The sequence below is a fragment of the Mustela putorius genome, unplaced genomic scaffold (assembly GCF_011764305.1).
Source record: "Mustela putorius furo isolate JIRA1106 unplaced genomic scaffold, ASM1176430v1.1 tig00000228_pilon_pilon_pilon, whole genome shotgun sequence".
Taxonomy (NCBI): domain Eukaryota; kingdom Metazoa; phylum Chordata; class Mammalia; order Carnivora; family Mustelidae; genus Mustela; species Mustela putorius.
Window position 1 is genome coordinate 24560842 of NW_025421322.1, and position 20820 is coordinate 24581661.

The 20820-nt window shown below is 51.1% G+C and overlaps 1 protein-coding gene across 3 annotated transcripts in view; it reads left to right on the top strand.

The window, feature by feature from the left end:
- Nucleotides 1-18065, top strand: part of ZHX2 (zinc fingers and homeoboxes 2) — a 155304-nt gene extending 137239 nt beyond the window's left edge. For 2 of the 3 annotated variants that reach the window (XM_045078086.1, XM_045078087.1), the window contains exons 3-4: nucleotides 1948-4710; nucleotides 16757-18065. In XM_045078086.1, the coding sequence (XP_044934021.1) occupies nucleotides 2182-4707 (2526 nt within the window). In that variant the 5' untranslated portion in view covers nucleotides 1948-2181 and the 3' untranslated portion in view covers nucleotides 4708-4710; nucleotides 16757-18065. Of the gene's footprint in view, nucleotides 1-1947; nucleotides 4711-5722; nucleotides 7784-16756 lie in introns of those variants that run through there. The other variant, XM_045078088.1, reaches the window with a different exon arrangement.
- The last annotated feature ends 2755 nt before the right edge of the window (nucleotides 18066-20820 follow it).

Below are 20820 nucleotides of genomic sequence, written 5' to 3' on the forward strand. Positions count from 1 at the left end.
TCAGGAGCCTCCGTACTGTTTGTCACAGTGACTGCATAAAACATACTCTATAAAAAAAAAAAAAATTAAGTGAGGCACAAGTACGGGTCCCAGTACCTAGATAAGAGGCACAGAATAGATGACTCAGAAACGCCCTAGTATATATAAAAATTTAATGTATGACAAAGATGATTCCATATCTAGAAAAGATAACACAGTATGTGCTATGAGATAATTGGTAACTTTCAAGAAAAATGGTTAGAATTGTATCTTTCAGCTTAACCCAAGATCAGCCCAATTCCAGATGTAACAAATAAAGCTAAAACACTCTAAGAAAACATAGAATAATATGTCTCAGTTATCAAAGAAGACAATCACTTTCCTTTTTATTAAATGTGCAAATGATTTTTATTTATTTTTTCTGTTGAAATATGATTGACATATAATATCCTGTTATTTTCAGGTGCACCTTGTAGCGATTCCATGTTTTCCTGTCATTAGGAAGTAGTCCCCACGATAAGTCTAGTCACCTTCTGTCACCGTACAAAGTTATTACAGCATCATTGACTATATTCCCTATGCTGCACTTTACATCCCCAGGACTTACTTTTTTATAAGTGAAAATTTGTACCTCTTAATCATTACCCTTTCCCTATTTCATGTGCCCTGCCTGCCCCCGAACCCCCCGCCCCTGTAACCAGAGTTTGTTTCTTGTAACTGGAAATCACTTTCTACATATAAAATCACAATGAAAGGAGCCACAAAAGAAAATTTGCTGCCTCTAAAACTTAACATTTTTACATGTAAAACAAGAAAAACACCATCTACAAGAGTATAAGATAAATGATAGACTAGAAAATTTTTGCAACAAATGTAATAACATACTGATATTCTTAATCTGAAGAGAACTCCTACATTAATAATAAAACCACTGAGCATCACAAGATAAAAATGGCATAAATAAGCAATTCAAAAAGAAAGAACACACGTGGCAAGTAAATCTCTGGAAACAATTCAACCTGATTAGCAATCAAGGAAAGCACAAAGACATATGAAGACAGTTTAACCCTACCTAATTGGCAAGGCTTTTTCGTGGTAGTATTTCCTGTAAGTAGAGCGGTAAATCGAGCGTTCTCGCTCACTGCTTGGGGAAGGTCTGGCTGATGCAAAAGCTGGCCAAGTGAGTCAAGAGAACTTCAAATGTACCTACTCTTTGACCCAGTGCTCCTGTATCTACGCATTCATCCAAAGGTAGTTGTCAGAAATAAGGACTCAGGGTGTTGACCATAATTTTGTTGAGAAGAGCCAAAAATTGGAAATAAATATCCAGCAAAAGTTGGAAGGCTAAATACATTATGTGTGGTCTGTCCCTACAAGAAAATACCATGCAGCCATTTTCTTAATCATTATTTTGCTCAATATTTGTAGAAACGAGGAACCTTTCCATGAGTGAAAGGAAGGCACTACAATATTTCGGGTAATTTTTTTTCTTCTTTACACTTCAAATCATTTTCTGGATTTTCTCTCCTGGTGATTTTACTCTTACAATAAGAAACAAACATGGATACCCATTTTCTAATGCCCCTGAAACACCGCTTGCCCGCCCCAGGTCTTGCTTCTGATGTAGCATCAATTAAAGTCGCTAGAGGACCCAGTGACATCTTGTCTTCAATATCCCTTCCACCAGCCTACCCACCACTCAGTGCCTTTGTTGCTTTTCTCTGTTTGCCGCTAGACACGAACAAGTGATCTGCACCCTCCTTTGCTTGCTCTGGGCCAGTTCTCACGGCCGTTTCCAAAGAGAGGAAGAGAAGAAGATGACCTTTCATTTTCATGGGCCCCACTCTGACCATCTGTCCTTACCTAGGTGTTTCCTTTCGGGTGCCAGTCGGTGTGGCTTAGAAAGAAATGCTAGTTTCTTCCACCTTGTGGAAAAACACTGACCCTGTCTTTGTTCTTATCCCACAGATATGATGCTGCCTCTTGTGTGTAGCCATTGGAGCAGTGACAATTTTCTGGGCTGAGATCATTCTCAACACTCAAACATTAGACTTCAGCATTCAAGGAAAGCCAAAGCCATTGGAGGGGGACTACAAGCCCAAAGCCTTTTATCTTACTTGTTCCAAAAATTTCACTGCCCCTTTCCTACCTGCCCACCCCTGCCCGCCCCCCAGATTAAACTATTGCACACAGACAGGCAGCATGGCAAGCAAGCGAAAATCCACCACGCCGTGTATGGTTCGGACCCCACAAGTAGTAGAACAGGATGTGCCCGAGGAAGGAGACAGGGCCAAAGAGAAAGGAATCAGCGCGCCACAGCCTGAAGCAGCCAAGGACAATTGGACAGTGGAACCCGAAAACTCTTCCAAAGAAAATGAAGTGATCGAAGTGAAATCTACAGGGGAAAACCAATCCAAAAAACTCCAAGGTGGTTACGAATGCAAGTACTGCCCCTACTCCACGCAAAACCTGAACGAGTTCACGGAGCACGTTGACATGCAGCACCCCAACGTGATCCTCAACCCCCTCTATGTGTGTGCCGAATGTAACTTCACAACCAAAAAGTACGACTCCTTGTCCGACCACAACTCCAAGTTCCATCCCGGGGAGACCAACTTCAAGCTGAAGTTGATCAAGCGCAATAATCAGACTGTCTTGGAGCAGTCCATCGAAGCCACCAACCACGTCGTGTCCATCGCCGCCAGCGGCCCCACCAGCGGCGACGGTGATCCCGGCATCTCCGTGAGTAAGACGCCCATCATGAAGCCAGGGAAACCAAAAGCTGATGCCAAGAAGGTGCCCAAGAAGCCCGAGGAGGCCACCCCCGAAAACCACGTGGAGGGCACGGCCCGCCTGGTGACTGACGCGGCTGAGATCCTCTCGAGACTCGGAGGCGTGGAGCTCCTCCAGGACACGCTAGGACACGTCATGCCTTCTGTCCAGCTCCCACCAAATATCAACCTTGTCCCCAAGGTCCCCGTCCCGCTGAATACTACCAAATACAACTCTGCCCTGGACACGAATGCCACCATGATCAACTCCTTCAACAAGTTCCCTTACCCAACTCAGGCTGAGCTGTCCTGGCTGACCGCTGCCTCCAAGCACCCAGAGGAGCACATCAGAATCTGGTTCGCCACCCAGCGCTTAAAGCACGGCATCAGCTGGTCCCCGGAGGAGGTGGAGGAGGCCCGGAAAAAGATGTTTAATGGCACCATCCAGTCGGTACCCCCGACGATCACCGTGCTGCCAGCCCAGTTGGCGCCCACCAAGATGTCACAGCCCATCCTCCAGACAGCATTGCCGTGCCAGATTCTCGGCCAAACCAGCCTGGTGCTGACTCAGGTGACGAGCGGGTCGACGACCGTCTCTTGCTCCCCCATCACACTTGCCGTGGCCGGAGTGACCAACCACGGCCAGAAGAGACCTTTGGTGACTCCCCAGGCTGCCTCCGAGCCCAAGCGTCCACACGTCGCTCAGGTGCCAGAGCCCCCACCCAAGGTAGCCAACCCCCCTTCCCTGACCCCGGCCAGCGACCGCAAGAAGACAAAGGAGCAGATCGCGCATCTCAAGGCCAGCTTTCTCCAGAGCCAGTTCCCCGACGACGCGGAGGTCTATCGGCTCATCGAGGTGACCGGCCTGGCCAGGAGCGAGATCAAGAAGTGGTTCAGCGACCACCGGTACCGGTGTCAAAGAGGCATCGTGCACATCACCAGCGAATCCCTTGCCAAAGACCAGCTGGCCCTCGCGGCCTCCCGACACGGCCGCACATACCACGCGTACCCAGACTTCGCCCCACAGAAATTCAAAGAAAAAACCCAGGGTCAGGTTAAGATCCTGGAAGACAGCTTTTTGAAAAGTTCCTTCCCGACCCAAGCGGAACTGGACAGGCTAAGGGTGGACACGAAACTCAGCAGAAGGGAGATCGAATCCTGGTTCTCGGAGAGACGGAAGCTTCGGGACAGCATGGAGCAAGCTGTCTTGGATTCCATGGGGGCCAGCAAAAAAGGCCAAGACGTGGGGGCCCCCAACGGTGCTCTGTCTCGGCTCGACCAGCTCTCCGGGGCCCAGTTAGCCGGTTCCCTGCCCAGCCCCTCACCAGCAATTACGAAGAGTCAAGAACAGGTCCATCTCCTGCGGAGCACGTTCGCCAGAACCCAGTGGCCCACCCCCCAGGAGTATGACCAGTTAGCGGCCAAGACCGGCCTGGTCCGGACTGAAATCGTGCGTTGGTTCAAGGAGAACAGATGCTTGCTAAAAACCGGGACCTTGAAGTGGGTGGAGCAGTCCCGGCACCTAGCCGGCGAGCACGGTCACGGCCACGGGCACGACGCGGCGCCGAGGAAAGCCGCGAGAGCCGTCGCGGCCGAGAGCCCGAAGAATGGGAGCGAGGTGGCTCAGCCCCACTACAAGGACCCCAAAAAGCTCTGCGAGGAGGACTTGGAGAAGTTAGTACCCAGGGGGAAAGTGAGCAACGAGCCGGCAAAAGACGGTGCGCCGGCCAAGCCTTCGGAAGGCGCCTCAGACAGGTCTGAGGGCAGCAGCCGGGACGGACCCGGCAGCGAGGAGAACGAGGAGTCGGGCGTCGTGGATTGGGTGGAGGTCACGGTCGGAGAGGAGGACGCCGTCTCAGACCGGTCCGACAGCTGGAGTCAGACCGCAGCCGAAGGTGCCGCCGAACTAGCCGGCTCGGACTCGGACAGCATCCCGGCAGAGGCCGGCCAGGCCTAACAGGTAACTCCACCTGCTCCCCGTCTGGGAACGAGGGGAGGGCGCCGGTTTTCTCCCTTTTCATTGCCGGGGTCAGTATAGGTTTGTAGGGGACCGAGATGGTGACACAGATGATGGGGTCTTATTTTTAAAAGGAAGGAAAATAGTGATGCCATCAGGCAGGGTCGGAGGAGCCAGAGTGGGTCGGGCAGGACCAGCCGAGAGGGTCCTTGGCTTCACATTGGATGGAAATCAGATGCGAGCCAGCGGGAAGCGAGAGCAGAGTTTACTGAAGGTATAGAGAGAGAGCAGATACAGCCGGAGGGCCTGGGAGACTCGGAGAGGAAAGGAGCATGGGTCCCATCTTGGCTTGGGGTCTGGGGTTTTCCTTGACGACTTCGTTCTAGTCATCGGTGAACTGGTAGGAACAAGGACAGGGTCCAGTCGTCCTCCTAAGTTAGTCATTCCCATGATCCCAGAGGGTCTGTCACGTCACGATGTCTAGGGCCAGTCGTCTGCAATAGGCTTAGACACACGCCAGCCGTGCCCGGTCATTCCTGGGATGTTACCGATTGTGCCGGAAGCCTCCAGAGAAGTCAATAATTCCTTGCCCCTTTCAAGGAGGACACACATGAAGGCGTGTGTAGGGCGGGGGTGCAGGTCCTCGCGAGAATGGAAACAGGAGAGGCAGCAAGAAGCAGACTTGTGTGGACTCCTTCAGTCTCCCTGTCTCACTAGGCGCTGGCAGATTCTCTGTCCTCATTTGCAAGGCTGATGGGTGACAGCGCCACCGCCTGTGGCCTCTTATGGACACCTCCCTCTGGGGCCTGTCCATTCTAAAGTCTAGATGCAATCGTCACGGAGACACATCCTTCTCTTTCTTCGTGTTTGCTGCTCTAAGAAACAAAGGATGTTTTTCCTTTTTCTTTCCGTCCTTTTTTTTTTTTCTTCATTTTCTTTCCTTTTTGGATTTTTTTAGAGTAGTTAACCAAGTCTACTGGCTAGAGATCTGGGGTTGTTTCTTTTAACCTGACAGGTCTGGGTCTTTGCCTTGGCCCAGCTAAAGGAAGGCATGGATGTCACCAAGTCACCCAGCTTCTAATCTGATTGGGTCCCTGGAACCCCTTCAGTTCTGGAAGAAACGGATGCAAATGAGGCCCGAGGAGCCACAAAAGCCTGGGAAGGGAGGTTGTCATGGTTACTAATGGCCGTGTCATCCACATGATGGGACACGGCGCCCAAGCCCCTATGTTTGTGCTTTCCGGAGAGGTCTGTACACATCAAGGCCTAAAGGCCCGACTGCCGGCTCCGTGGTGGGTTCAGAATAGAGGGGGCAGCGGGGCGAGGGGCACGGGAGGCAAAGATCACCTCGGCCAAAGCCGAAATGTTCCAAGGACAGCATGGAACCAGGAAGAAGACGTGCGATTTACCATCTGCCCGCATGGGCTTCTCCAGGGGTCCCGTAAAAGGCAACAGAAGGGGACACCCCCATGTCACCTTTTCAAGTAGTAAAATAAAGGTAAGAACCTCCAGAATGATTGACAAGGTCCCAAAAGGAGTCCTGGAAGATACCATACCTCTTTATTAATGAGTCCGGACAACTTTGACTGGTGAGCCACTCGTTGGTTCATTTATTTTGCAGTGGGATAAGGTGCCTGGCCACAAATAAAGTCTTCTGGAAACCTTGTTTTTAGCCAGTTCCATGAAAATTTCACTAGCCAGCTAGTGAAAATGATTTAAAGAACAGCCGGTTGCAGATGCCATCAAGTCTTCCTTCTCCCCGACCCCGACTTTTCAGGAGGGAGCAATAAATAAAGGGTTACAGGTGACAATGCAGCATAGAGGGAGGGGCTAGTGATCAGAGGGGGCTGAAGGCTACAGAGGCCACCAGTAGCACCCCAGGCCTGCCACCATCTGGATGCCTTGGTTCCTCTCTCTGGCTATTTTCCTGCCTTCTTAAGAGACCCTACCAGCCCAGCCTGTATCTGCCTTGTTGAAATAAGGGAGAGTTTTTTTTTTTTTTTTTTTTTGGTCCAGTCCAAATCTGCCTGAAAACTCCTAGCTTGCCTTGTCTTCTTGACCTTTTCCAATGCCTGACAGAGTCTACATGATTGCTTTTTCCTCCTGCCATGGAGTGGACAACAGTCAGTTCAATTCAGCAAATCCATTCTGCACACCTACTGTGTGCCGGGCTCTGTGCTAAGCACCAAGACGACGGGATGAAGAAGACAGATGAGGGTCCTCACACACATGGAGCTCAGTCAGGCCAAGGAGAGAGGAAACTGCTCTTTCCTTTACTAGCCGGGGTGATCCATGGTGTGACCAGGAGACTAACTCAGGCTGAGGTCAGGGCAGGCTTCCTGGAGGAAGGGACATCTGCCTCAGGGGCTAGCTGAGGGGAAGGAGTTAGCCCATGTACCAGCAAGGAAGAGAGGTTCATGTGGAAGGAGTAGACAAGGCAAAGTTCCAGAGACAAAAAAAGGAATGGTACAGCTGAGGAACCAAGTTTGGGCATAGCCAGAAAGCCGAATTGGGGGTTCAGCAGACGATGGGAAAGGACAGCTGGAAGAAAAGACAATGGTTTTCCCCAGCAGGCAAAGCTCTTCTGGACCGAGTTTGAATAGAAGAATGCCGAGTGTCCCTGTATCGCAGAGTGAGCTTGGAGGGCACGTCCAGATCCCCATCCCCGAGTGGCGGTTGTCTGGGGATGACAGCTCCCGGAGCCCCCTGAGGCCACCTGTCCCCATCCCTCTCCCCCAGGCAGTACCACCGCCAACAGCTAAAAATGCCCACCTGTGTTGGCTGCCACCGTGCCTGCCCCTGACCTGAGACCGGAGAGAAACATGAAGGGGGGACACAAGGCTAAAACCATAGAGAGCAGCTTTGGAGGGAAGGACAGGAGGACGGAAGGACAGGAGGACGGAATGACAGGAGGACAGAAGGGGGTACACGGACTCCTGAGGATCCAAGGCAGAGAGTTAGGCACCTGACCACAGATGGTCTTACTCAGTGGTCCTAGTGACGCCAGATTTTTTTTTAAAAAAAGGTTTATTTACCCACTTTAGAGAGAAACAGAGAAAGCAAGGGAGAGAGGCAGTGGGAGATAGAAAAAAAAATCTTTAGCAGACTCCCTGCTGAGCATAGAGCCCAGCTCGGGGCTCGATCCCCCGAACCTGAGCTCATGACCCAAGCCCAAATCAAGAGTCGGATGTTCAACCTACTGAGCCACCCAGGCACCTCCCCGCCTGTAATTTTTTACAAACCCAAAAACAGAGGCTTGAAACCAAGGAGCTTACTGTATTCTCCGAGCCAGCACCTCAGTTCCATCCCAGAGCCCTGGCTCCTACCGCCGTCTCTGCCTCTCTGTTGTGGACAGAAATTCTCCATTTCTGGCTGATCCCCCCACCCCCATGGTGGTGTTGGGAGGCAGGGAATACCTAGAATGGGCCATTAAACATTAGCTAAATCAGAGATGAACGAACTCGCTGTTTTCTTCCCCCTCTCCCCCGCCAAAAACCGGGAACACCCAGAAACCCCCTTTTATGTTTCTTTATGGTAAACACCACAAGCACGAGCTGAGAAATGTTCCTAAGCAAGATGCTAAGAGCTGCTCAACACCTGGTGACATCCGACGTCCCTAACTGGCTTCCTGGTATTTCTGAGGTGCCACTTTATGGAGGGATGGGCTGCGGTCCGCCCTAGGGCTGGCATCCTGGACACAGGCACCCCTGAAAGGAACCTTTCAACTTGGAAGAAATCCCTCCAAATTACTTCACAGCTTTTATGAACTGAACACATGGGTCTCTTGAAATTCATAAATATTCAGCGATGCCTTTATTTAAACACGTATTTATTTAGGAAGCTGCCGTTGAGTTCAGTTGTCGCACGTATAATAATCCTGAAAATAATGCACCGTTTTGGCTACAGAGAAGGTGTTAGGGGATGTGTATACGAGAGAGGGAGGATGAACTTGGGTGGGCAGCTGAGAGCAGATGCCGGGGTTCCCCCTTGGTGCGAGCTAAGCATCCCCTCACTGAAGCTTCAGAAAGCTTACGTCAGCGTTCGACTCAGCCGGGCTCCCTTGGCCGTGAGGTTGGACAGAAAGGTAAGGAAGCCTATCCAGACCTTGAATTGTGTTGTCTTGATTCAGCCTCTGGGTCTAGTTATCAAAGCCATCTACTAAGAGACCTGTCCCGGTGAGAGGCTAAACAGTAAATTTCCTCCTTTCCGAAAAATGAGTCAGAATACTTGAGCCCCACATGGCCAGACATATGCCTCGATGTTTGGCCAGATGGAATATCCCAGAACTCCTACTACTGAGAGTTTCTATTTACTGGCCTGTGCCATGTGCTTGGGATTCTTCTGCACACATCCAGTAACTCGCCCAAAGTTCATTCCATCCCTGTGAGATAGGTGTGGCTTTCTTCCCATTTTGCAGAAGGCAAAACTGAGGCTCAGAGAGATTTGCCCTGTGTTCCACAGCCCAAAGTTGGCGGAGGTTAGAGGCCACCTCTCGTCTGTTGGGTCAGTGCCTGACCCAGGCACAGGGACAGCACCACCACAGCTCAGCCTGGACCAACAGGGCTTGGCCGCTTCTTAATACAATACACAAAAAAATGAATACACAAGTATTCATTTGCTAATTCTGCTCCCTCCCAGTTTCTGACAATTTCCAACTCACGATTAGGGATGGTTTTGGAGAAGAGATAAATTTTGTGAAATGCCAGAAAAATATGGGGAACATATTGGATGGAAACATCGTTCAGCTTGCTTCAAAAATTTAAGGCTACCCAGTGTTGCATAGTGGCTGCCATTTAGGATCTGGGATATGTGTGCCCCCCGCGATCTGTTCAGATTAGGTGTCCAAATACAGATATTCGAATGAGCGGATGGATGGATGGATGGATGGGTAGATGGATGAAAATGTAATTGTCTGTTTCCGGGTCTCCCCTCCACCAGCCCCTTGAACATAGGGACTATATCCCATGCATCTCTGAGTCCCCAGTGCCTAATCGGGAGCAAATACACAGCAGCAATGTACTGAACCACCCTGAGAATTAGCTAACGTGGTTGGCTCTCAGTTGTCTGGAATCCAACATTTCAGGCGTTGGCTCCTCCTCCTCATCTTCCGTCACTTGGTGGACAGCAGGCAGAGGAGTGGCGCCGGGGCACTGCTCTCCAGTGTGTGCGAGCAGCTGAAGGAAAAGGTCTGCTGGAGATGCTTCTCGGGGACTGCGCACTAGCCTGGCGGCCCCAGCACTAATAAAGTTAAATGCGACACTTCTGTTTACCTGATTCTGGAGCTTCTCACAGCAGGAGCTCTCATGGTGCTTTGGGAAGCTTCTAGCAACTTAGGAGCTATGACGTCTGAGTTCCCTCATCTGTCAGAGGAAGGATGTGGGCCCCAAGGAGAGGAAGTCACCGGGCCAGAGGCGTCTGTCGTAAGTGACGTGGCGCCTTCGTGCATCAGGTATCTGGGGAATGCCTGCCGCATGCCAGGTTCTGGAGGTCAGGGGAGCTGCTGTGCCCAGCGTGTCCCTGTCCTCATGGAGCCCACAGTCTCGTGAGGAATGAAGCTTTAAGCAAACAAAAAGGAAGGACTGCCATGCTGACAAGTTTTTTTGAAGGAAAGGTCCCTGGTCTGTGAGACTATGGAATAGGAGAATTTGACTTGATTTCAGGGGTTGGGCGAGTTTTCTTGAGAGATAATAAATGACTTGAAATCTGAAAAGTCAAGTACGATTTGGCTGAGCCGTGAGGAGGGGACCACATTCAAGCAGAAGGTACAGGTACTCAAAGCCCCTGAGGCCAGAGGGAACTTAAGACATCGGGGACCTAAAAGGTGGCCATTGTGGCTGTGATTTGCCTGAATTCACACTCTAGAGACATGCAGGGTTGAAAAGCCAGAGTGCTACGTGGACTCACCTATAATCCAAATTTCTCTTGATATTCTTCTACCTCACCCATAAAGAAGACTCTGCATGGTTCTGTGTGTAGGATCCTGTAGAGAAAGGTTGAGACGCTCTGAGATGCTCCAGGAAGGAGTGAAAGGAAAGTCATGTTGGAGAGAGCTGGGTGTTCAGACCTTCCTACCCCCCGTGGTAAATGGAGGACAGATGATGGAAAATTCTAGAGCATCCACATGCGCATTACTTTATTCTGTCTTATTAGTAAGTGTTTGTAACCTTAACACTTATGGTATTAGTCAACGAGGGCTGCCAGAACAGAACAGAGTGAGTGCTTAAACAACATAGATTTCCTCACCATTCCAGAGGCTGGAAGGTCAAGATCCAGGTGCCAGCAGGGTTTGGTGGCTGGTGAGGCCTCTCTCCTCGGCTTGCAGATGGCCACCTTGTTTCTGTGTGCTCTCCTGGTCTTTCCTCTGCACATGCTCACTCCTGGTCTGTCCTTATAGGGACACTAGGGCCCCACCCCTAGGACCTCATTGAACCATAATCACCTCCTTGAAGGTCCATCTCCTGGTACAGTCATACTGGGGATTGGGCTTCTGCAGATGAATGGTGGGGGAGGGGACATAATTCAACCCATGGCACTAACAGAGCTGTCTCTTGTTGTCAGGATTAAATTAAATAATACGAGTGAGATTCCCTAAATGCATTGGGGAGGGGGGCAGCACGCATTAGTATCAGCAATGCTCAGCTGCCCACTCTGCATTGAGTCCTTTCTCTATGGAGAAGACCTTGGTCGACTGCTTCCTGCCTTTCCAAGTTGACTTTTCAGTTGAGGCCCCACTTGTACAAGCTCAAGCCTTTAGGTGTTAATTGCATCTCAGAGGGGTGGGGATCGGGGTGGGAGCTGAGCCCTTACTGTGCTGGACACTTTGCATGTGTTGACAACGCTCTGAAGTCAGCATTTTTTTTTTTTTTTAATTTTATGGTGGAGGAGAATGAGGCACAGAAGGGTAACTCATCCAAGATCATTGAGCTGGAAAGTGGGGGAGCTGGCATTCAGACCCAAATCCAAGTGCATAAACACGAGGCTGTGCCTTATGAATTTAAAATACAACTCTGTTTGCTCAAATACTTTGGACTCCTCTGGATAATATCCTCAGTTGGAAAAAGGGCAGAAAGAACCAGTGACCCCTCTGATTCCTCCATCCAGCCTCCTTGCAAGCAGCCTGGGGGAGATGTACCTGGCTTTTAAATCTCAGCAATTCCCCCAAGCCGAGAGGCTCCCCAAACTGCTGCAGGAAAAAGAGCGCTGGCCAGATGTGACTTGGCCAGATGTGCCTGAGTTGACCGAGGCCTGGCATGGGAATGATTTAGGATGGGATGGAATCTTCCTGGCCCCCCGGGGAAATTGCTTAATCACTCTCCCTGCCACCGTGTTTTCCTTTTCCCAATTCTAATTAAAATCAGACCATGCCCCCTTGCAAGAAAAGAAAGTTTGCCTCAAATATTATTAAGATAATAAATCACTATCACAGTGCTTGTTTTTCTCACGGAGTACCGTGTTACGCTCTCCTGAGTCCACAGGGCTTTGGGAAATCCCTACAGGGAAAATTAAAGAGACACAGAAACAGAAAGGTATCACATGGGAAAAGAATACTAATTTTTTCATGTTTCCCCAATGGATAAAGTAATAAAGAAGCAGATTTTGCTAAAGAACTTGATAATACTTTTTAACCTTCCAAGCTGTCCCCAAGATAGAAAGGGAGGCAGAGGGTTCCCTGTCCTGGGCAGGGTTCAGGGAGAGGCTGGACATCCGCTCAGTAGAGATGTTTGAATAGTGGCCATAAGCGAAGGGCCCGACGACCTTGCTGTTTCCTCCCATAGCCGAGATCCAGTGCTCTAGGATCAAGTAATCCATTGGGTTCCTGGTTCTCTGCAGGGGGAGTGTCCCCGACCAGGGACCAGTGGTAAGATTGCAGCTCGAAGCCCAGGAGATTCGCAAGAGGCCACATCCTCAAAGTCACTGTACTACTGGAAGATAGAAACCTAGAAGGGAGCTCCGTCACCAGTCTTGGGTAACCAGCCACGCCTCCCAAAGCACTGTGCTTTTTCCCATTTTTCATTCACTAATGAACTTTGGAGTTTACTTTTGGGGGCCAGACCCAGTGCAGGGGGATGGGGGGTGGGGCAGGGGTCTTGCAGTGAACGCTCTGGGCCCCGCCCATGTCCTCACAGATTGGACAGTTAGCCAGGCAGTGTGAAGACAGTGTGACTCGGTTGTACTGGGATGCCCAGGTGCGGGAGCGTCTCACAAGGAGACCGGAGGGCACCAGGGAGCAAGGCTTTCCAGGAAAGCAGCCTGTGGCTGGCCAAGGCTGCCCATAGGGAAGGCGCTGGGGCCACTGCGCTGTCCCTCCCGGGGACCATGCCTTCTGTTTCCAGCGGCTTCCCAGCCTCTCCTGAGAGCCCCACTGGCTCCCACAATCCTGCCCGCGGCTATGCACCCTGGGAAAGGTCAAGGAGAGCTGAAGTCCAGCGGCTCCCAGGGTGCTTCCGAGGGCCCAGAGCCGACCAAGGACATCCGGGGTCTCTGCAAAAGCAGCTCTGTCTCCTTTTCTCCAGGTCACCCTCTTGCCCTTGCAGTCTGTTTTGGGGAGGTTTTAAGGATTTTGTTCAGTAGTTTTTTCTTCCTTAATACGTCTGGTTGGAGGATTGTGTGTGTCCGTGTCCAGAGGACCCGACACAGGGAACCCGAACCCATTGCCAGATGAAGAAGCACCGTTATGCTGAGGTGTATCTAAAAATGTGAGACTTTTGGCCTTTGGAGAGACGTGGTTCCGTTCCATTTTTGAGGAAAGAAAATAGGTCTACTCACACGCACGTGCACACATGTGCACACACACACACCAGTGAGTGAGCTCACGGACCCCTAAAGCCTCGATTTTACACACGTGGCCTTCCTCGAGGAAAAGCTGAAGCGGTATTTCGGGAGCACCTGCTTGCTTGGCCGGCCTCACCTATAACCCCCGCGGCGGCCCGCAGGTGTGAAGTGTGGAAGCGAGTCTCTGGGAGGTTAAGCGGCAGACACGGGCACACAGCTAGGAAGGGGCACGGGGACACACCTGGGATCCCCACTACTCCGCTCTTCCTGCTGGGACCCACCGCAGCCGGTACCCACGGTCGGCCCGGCTGGGAGAGGGAAGAGCAGTAGCTGTCTCCCTGCCTTGGGCCTCCTTCCCGGAGTCTTGAGCCCTGCTCGGGTGGACCTCCACCCAGAGGAGCCCCCTTTGCAAGGCTTCTGAGAGACCCTGGTTGCCGGGGAAAACCCAGTTCCTTGGGAAGCACAGCAGGAGGCCAGCTACGGTCCGTGTGCCCACCCAGGGGTGCCTGTGGCTCTCCGTGGGATCAGCAATAGGCACACGGTCATCTCTGGGCGACCGGAACCGCCAGCCCCTGCCTTTGAAGCAGACATGCTCACCCCTGTCCGCAGGCAGCTCCATGCAGGGGGTGACACGCACGTAGGACACGGAGTGTGGACGCGGGTCCGGTGTGGAAAGAGCAGTTCCCGTTGGACTGGCCTTGGAGGAGCTCAGGCTGCACCACTAACTACTTGCCTGACATCATTTAATCGCCCCGAGCCCCCGTTTCCACCCAGCATGGTGTGCGCCACAGTCACCTCCCTCCCAGCCTTCTGGAAGGAGCGGACGAGGGGCGTTCGCATCAGCACCTAGCATCTGGCCTGGCCCGGAGCATGCATGAGAGAAATCCCAGTTACTGTCCGTGCTGTCACAAGCAGGGTCATTCCTGGTTTTGACAGCGCTGCTGAGAAATCACGTTGACTTGGGGAGCTCACCCTTCCTCCCGAAGCTTCCCTCTTCTGGTGAACGGAGCGATGTTGGCCGCACCCGGTGTCAGGAGCCCTGGGGCTCTTGTGCCGGACCAGTCTCAGGCAGTACCAGATCCCAAGGACACCCCCGGACTCCGGTTTCACCCACAGACCTTTTCCTTCACAAGTTGGCGTCTTAACGCCAGATTCGTTGTCCTCGTCATGAGTTCCTGGGAAATGTGGGTACGTTTGACCTCCAGACGTTGGGAACGAATGACAAGATAGATGACCTGCTGAGGCCTCTGGCTGAGAAGTGCAGGCCGCGTGCCCCCGGGCCCCTGTGCCGGAGCCTTCCTCGGGGCCCTCCCTACCCCTTTCTCAGCCAGAGGAGAGGCCTGACGAGGAGCAAGGCAGAGGACAAGCCAGTGGCTTCAGAACCTGCAGATTCGATAAGCTTCCGGCCTGTCACAGGATAGTAGCTGTCCCTGGGACAGCCCTGTGCCCTCCCCTGGGGTTCCTCCCTGCAGGAGCCCACAGGGTAGTAATGGTGGTCTGTCTTCACGTCCTAGGGCCGCCTTCCAGGCGGTGGCTTACACAACGGAGATGTGTTCTCCCTCAGTTCTGGAGGCTGGAAGTCTGGTGTTGGCGGTGTTGGTTTCTTTCTGGGGGCTGTGAGGGGAGAGTCTGTGGCACGCCTCTCTCCTAGCGTCTGGTGAGGAGCTGGCCCTCCGTGGCACCCATGGGCTTGTGGCTGCGTCACCGTGGTCTCTGCCTTTGTCTTCACGCGGCGCTCTCCCTGTGTGAGTCTGCGTCCAGCTTGCCTGTTGGTGGCATCACCAGTCGCACTGGAGTGATTAGGGCCCCCCCCCCAGTGACCTCATGTTCACTTGATTACTTACCTCTGTAACGGAAGATCCACATCGGGTGACATTCTGAGATCCCGAGGATTGGGACATCCACAGAGCCTGTTGGGGAGACACCGTTCAGCTCATCAGACGGTCCTTGCGCTGTTCTCCTCACTTCAAAAAATATAAGAATTAAGCGTTTCTGCATATGGACTCTTATTAGATACTGTTTGTTATGAGCATAGACTCTGGAGATGGCCTGGGTTGGAATCCTGACCGGTCCACGTCCTCGCTGTCTCATCGTGGGCAAAGCGTTTAGCCTCCCCGTGCTCAGCCATAAAGTGGGACTCATGGTCACACGGTTGGGTCGATATGAATGCCAAATTAATAATACACCTAAAATGTCTCACCTTGTTATGATCCTACCGTGCTTAGAAAAGGCTGCACCTAGCAACAACGACAAAGGTATATAATACAATATAGAACACTTCCGAAGTATCTTATATACTACGTAACCGCATACTGGACACTCTTCCAAATTCTGGGGCGAATGTCAGCTTCCTTAATCATCTCCGCAACCCCTATTAGTAACCGTCTTACAGAAGCAAAAACTAAGTCCTAGAGAGGTTAGGTCACATGTGTATGGCCCCACCGTCAATAAACAGAATAGTTAGCACCCGAATCCAGTTTGCCGGACTCCGGGACCTCTTAGGAACCACTGTGCCTGGCCGCCTCTCCAGGAATAAGGAAAGGGCCTTGAAATGAAGTAAACAGTTGCACCACCTCCACTTGCCCAGAAAACCCTCCTGTTTTCATTTTATTTTTTTTTTTTAAGATTTTTATTTATTCATTTGACAGAGAGAAATCACAAGTAGATGGAGAGGCAGACAGAGAGAGAGAGGGAAGCAGGCTCCCTGCTGAGCAGAGAGCCCGATGCGGGACTCGATCCCAGGACCCTGAGATCATGACCCGAGCCGAAGGCAGCGGCCTAACCCACTGAGCCACCCAGGCGCCCCAACCCTCCTGTTTTCAAAGGCCTGATTCTGGAGGCACTTCCTGTGATGTCAGACTGGGCTCAGAAACACACACTCCTTTTTAACAACTAGCCCCCAGGGCGCCTGGGTGGCTCAGTGGGTTAAGCCTCTGCCTTCGGCTCAGGTCATGATCTCAGGGTCCTGGGATTGAGCCCCGCACTGGGCTCCCTGCTCAGCATGGAGCCTGCTTCCTCCTCTCTCTCTGCCCCTCCTCCCTGCCCATGCTCTCTCTCTCCAATAAATAAATAAAATCTTTTAAAAAGTAAAAAATAAAAAACCTGGGTCCAAACCTGGGCATTTATCTCTCCTCCAAGCCCCAGGATGGCTTCGGAAGGGGCCTTCCCCAGGAAGAGTGACCCCTGCCTCCACTCCCCCAACCCCCCCCCCCCCACACCCCACAAGGGAATGAGTATCTCCTGACATCTTGTTTCTGGTTTTGTGTCATCTTCCTAGGGACGTCTGTTGGAACTGCATTGCTGATAAAGGGGGCGTTCTGTCTTTGACGAAAGAAGAGAACCTCCCTCCCCGGCCATGGGCCACCCTGGCCAGAGACTCCAAGTGGAACCACTTAGCGGGCACGTGGCTGCAGGGAACAGGAACCCCAGCCCTCACTCACGCCGCCCGGAGGACCGGTGGGAATTGTTCATAGTGCCAAAGTCCTACTACTGCGTTTTCAATGGGTCCCTGTAAATAGTTTGCTCCTCTGCCCTGGCCCCCACCTCTTGCTATACCGGAACCAATTTGTACAATGTGGGAATTTTGTTACCTTTTTAATCAAGGGCAGCATCCTTTTCCAGCACTACCATTGTAAGGTTTTTTTTTTTCCCCAGGCGGGAGGGCTGATCACACGTGCTTTTCTCTTTTTTCCTTTTCTTCTTTTTTTTTTTTAATCTTTATTTTATTAATTTTGGGCAGTGGGGGGATGTTAGCATTAGTGCCATTATATCTACTGGACTTTACGTAGGGAGAGTTCATTTTTTTTTTTTTTTTTTTTTTTACGTAGTTTGAAATTTGCGCGATTTCTCTGTGGGAAGGGCTTGGATTGGGGCATCTGTCTCCACGTTGAGAGGGTTTACAGATGATGGAGCTTCCGGATCAGATCCATTTCCAGTTCTCCCCCTAGCCCCTCCCCCCACCGGGGTCCCTGTTTAGCCACGCACAAGGCTTTCCGAACTGCCAGCAGGTAGATCTGGTTTCTCCACCGCCTGGCCTCTTCGGCTGACCGTGGGCCGAGCCAGCACCAGAGACCCCAGGGGCAGGTGGCCTCTTTTCAGATACCAGCAGAAAGGGCTCCCCCATTTTTAGCATTATCATTACTTCTATGAAATTAAAACAACAAGAGGTCTTCCTATCTAGATGGTACAAAGATGAACCGCTTCAGTTTTTGGTTTCTGTTCCTGACTGGCTTTTCTCCGTGTGGTTTTTGACAAGATTTCAGCTTGAAGCCTCACCATGAACTGGTTTCTGTTTGTTTGTTTGTGTGTTTGTGTTTGGGCCAATTTTAGATTCTGGAGTGCACTTTTTTTTTTTCTTTCCAGTTAGTCCTAACTTCTAAAGAGGAAAAACCAAGAGACATATCTGGTGTAAATGTCGCAATATGAGTTGTGTTTGCAACCCACGCCTCCCCCTAGCCCCTCATTTGGGTACCCTGCACAAATAAAATGCTAGGGAGTTTGAAAAAAAAAAAAAAACCATTTTTTCTAACTTGTTGCTCATTTGTTGTAACTCAATAAAGCAAAGACTAAACATTTTTATAACCTTTTCCTCTGCTTCTCGTTCTTCATTGCCGTCTGGCTCCCAGGGTAGGGCACAAGGGCTCCAACTCCCCCCTCCCCCCCCCCGCCGCCAATCTCAGAGCTCTTATGACAGATTCCTTTGACATTTCTCATTTTCTGTGTTGGGAATGTCCAACAGCACTAATGGGACTTTCAACACAGGGCGTAAATGTTGATGTGGAAGTCTGTCCTAGCTCTTCGACACAGAGAAGGAAGGAGGCTCTCCCTCCTCCTTCACAAATAGATTCATAAACTATGGCAGAGTGGGAGTGAGACCCGCAGGCCACGTGCCGCACCCCTGCGCACACTCAGGTGACCCAAGGTAAGTCACTACCCTCCCCGGACTGCCGAGAACTGGTGACGAGGACACTGCCATTTCTCAGAGAAGGCTGGCTTTTGTGTCTCTGCCCAGGTAAGGTTTAAAGAGTCCCTCACTATGTGGGGAAAGGGGAACCCTCTTACCCTGTTGGTGGGAATGCAAGCTGGTGCGGCCACTCTGGAAGACAGTATGGAGGTTCTTTAAGAAGCTAAAAATAGAGCTATCCTATGACCCAGCAATTACACTACTGGGCATTTACCCTAAAGATACAAATGTAGTGATCCAGAGGGGCACGTGCACCTGAATGTTTACAGCAGCAACGTCCACAATAGCCAAACTATGGAAAGAGCCCACATGTCCATCAACAGATGAATGGATAAAGAAGATGTGGTTTATATATACAATGGAATATTACTCAGCCATCAAAAAAATATGAAATCTTGCCATTTGCAACAATATGGATGGAACTACAGGGTACCATGTTAAGCGAAATAAGTCAATCAGAGAAAGACAATTATCATATGATCTTACTGATAATGTGGAATTTAAGAAACAAAACAGAGGCTCATAGGGGAAGGGAGGGAAAAATTAAACAAGATGGAGTCAGAGAGAGAAGCCATAAGAGACTCTTAAGTATAGGAAACAAACTAAGGGTTGCTGGAGGGGAGAGGGGTGGGGGATGGGGTCACTGGGGGATGAGCATTAAGGAAGGCACGTGACGTAATGAGCACTGGGTGTTAGAGAAGACTGTTGCATCTCTGACCTCTACCTCTGAAACTATTAATACACTACATGTTAATTAATTGAATTTAAATTAAAAAAAAAAACCTTAGACTAAAAAAAACCTAAAAATAAAGAGTCCATCACTGTTCAGCATGACACCCATCTACCCAGTGGTTTTCAAACGTGGGCAGGCCCCAGAATCACCTGGAAGGGCTCCTTAAAATTTATGAATCAGTAGGTCTGGAGCAAGAGCCCAGAGTCTGCATTGCTAACAAGTGTCCAGGAAAAGCTGACACTGTTGGCCCAGGGAGCCCACTTTGGGAATCTCTGGTCTCGAAGTTTAATGTCGCAGGGACTAATGGACTTTTGGCCAGCTTATCTAAACTAAGCATGTGTATGAAGCATGCATAAGCATATTCTTCAGGTAGTCCCCCCACTTCCTCCCACACAGGAAACACTGAAAAATCAGGGACTCCAGATAAGTTGGCCTTTTCCAGAAGATGCGCTCAATATTGAATATTGTAGAGTTTTGATCTTTGGCTGAAAAACCACACAACCCTGCAGTGGATCTTATTTGTGGACTCCTGTTGCCTTGGAGAGACCTGCCCGCTGATGTCTTGGACCAATGTCACCTGCCCTCCAGGACTCCCCGCCTATGGGACAGGATGGGACTGGGGCGAGCAAGCCCCTATGGGTGCAAAATGTAAGGAACCAAGGCCATGCCAGCGCCGAACTTGGACGTGCAGGACCCCAAGAGAGGGCATCTCCTTAAATGTCTCATCCCAGGTGCTGTGCTTGCCTCCCCCAGCGCTGTCAATCTGCTGTGCCATCCTCCAACCCTGCTTCCTTTTCTTCCATCTTGCTTTTCACAACGTGTCATCATATGCCCGTTTACTGCCTTCTGCATCCCCCTGCATTTGCAAGCTCCACGAGGACAAGCTTTGTGTCTCTCTTGTCCCCTCTCCCCTGTCCTCCGGCCCAAGCTCAGTGCCAGACACAGAGGAGATGCTCCCTAGAGGTCTGTGGGATGGATGGATGGCGAATGGATGGACAGATGGGCGAATGGACAGACAGGTGGATGAGGAGTTCTAGCTCTGCAGTCAGACCCAAGTTCGAATCCCAGCTCTCTGGCTCACAGAGCTAGGTGGGCCTGGGGGGGGGGGTTACTTAGCCTTTTTCGCACCCCTGCTTCCTCACTGGAGACCTGGAGGGGCAGATCTTTACCATGGGGCCTTTGTGAGGATTAACTGAGCTCAGGTATGCAGGGAGCCCAGCACACAGGCGCTCTACAATCGTCCCCCTCTTACTGCCGTGACTGGAGAGTGACATCAGGCCAGGCCAAGTGATGGCTCTGTCTTTCCATGTCCGGATGGGATGTGTGCGTGAGAAAGGCAGACAGGAAGAAGCTGGATCCGGGTCTAGGAGAGGATATTTCAGACACCTGTGCTTCTGGCTTCGGAGACTTTGCCATGTGTAGCCAATACTCTCCTTCCTCCCCTTGATGCCCAAACTCTGCCTACACCCCCTCCAAAAAAACCCCCAAATCCAACACGCATGTTCGTAAGTCGGAAGAGCGGGACAGGACCTCTCACAGGTGGAAGAGAGCAGCGGCGGGGTCTGACCGGCTGCTGCTTCTGCCCTATCTTTGCACTACAGTCTCTCCCCAGGGGGTTCCACTCCGCTCCCCCTCCACTCATCTG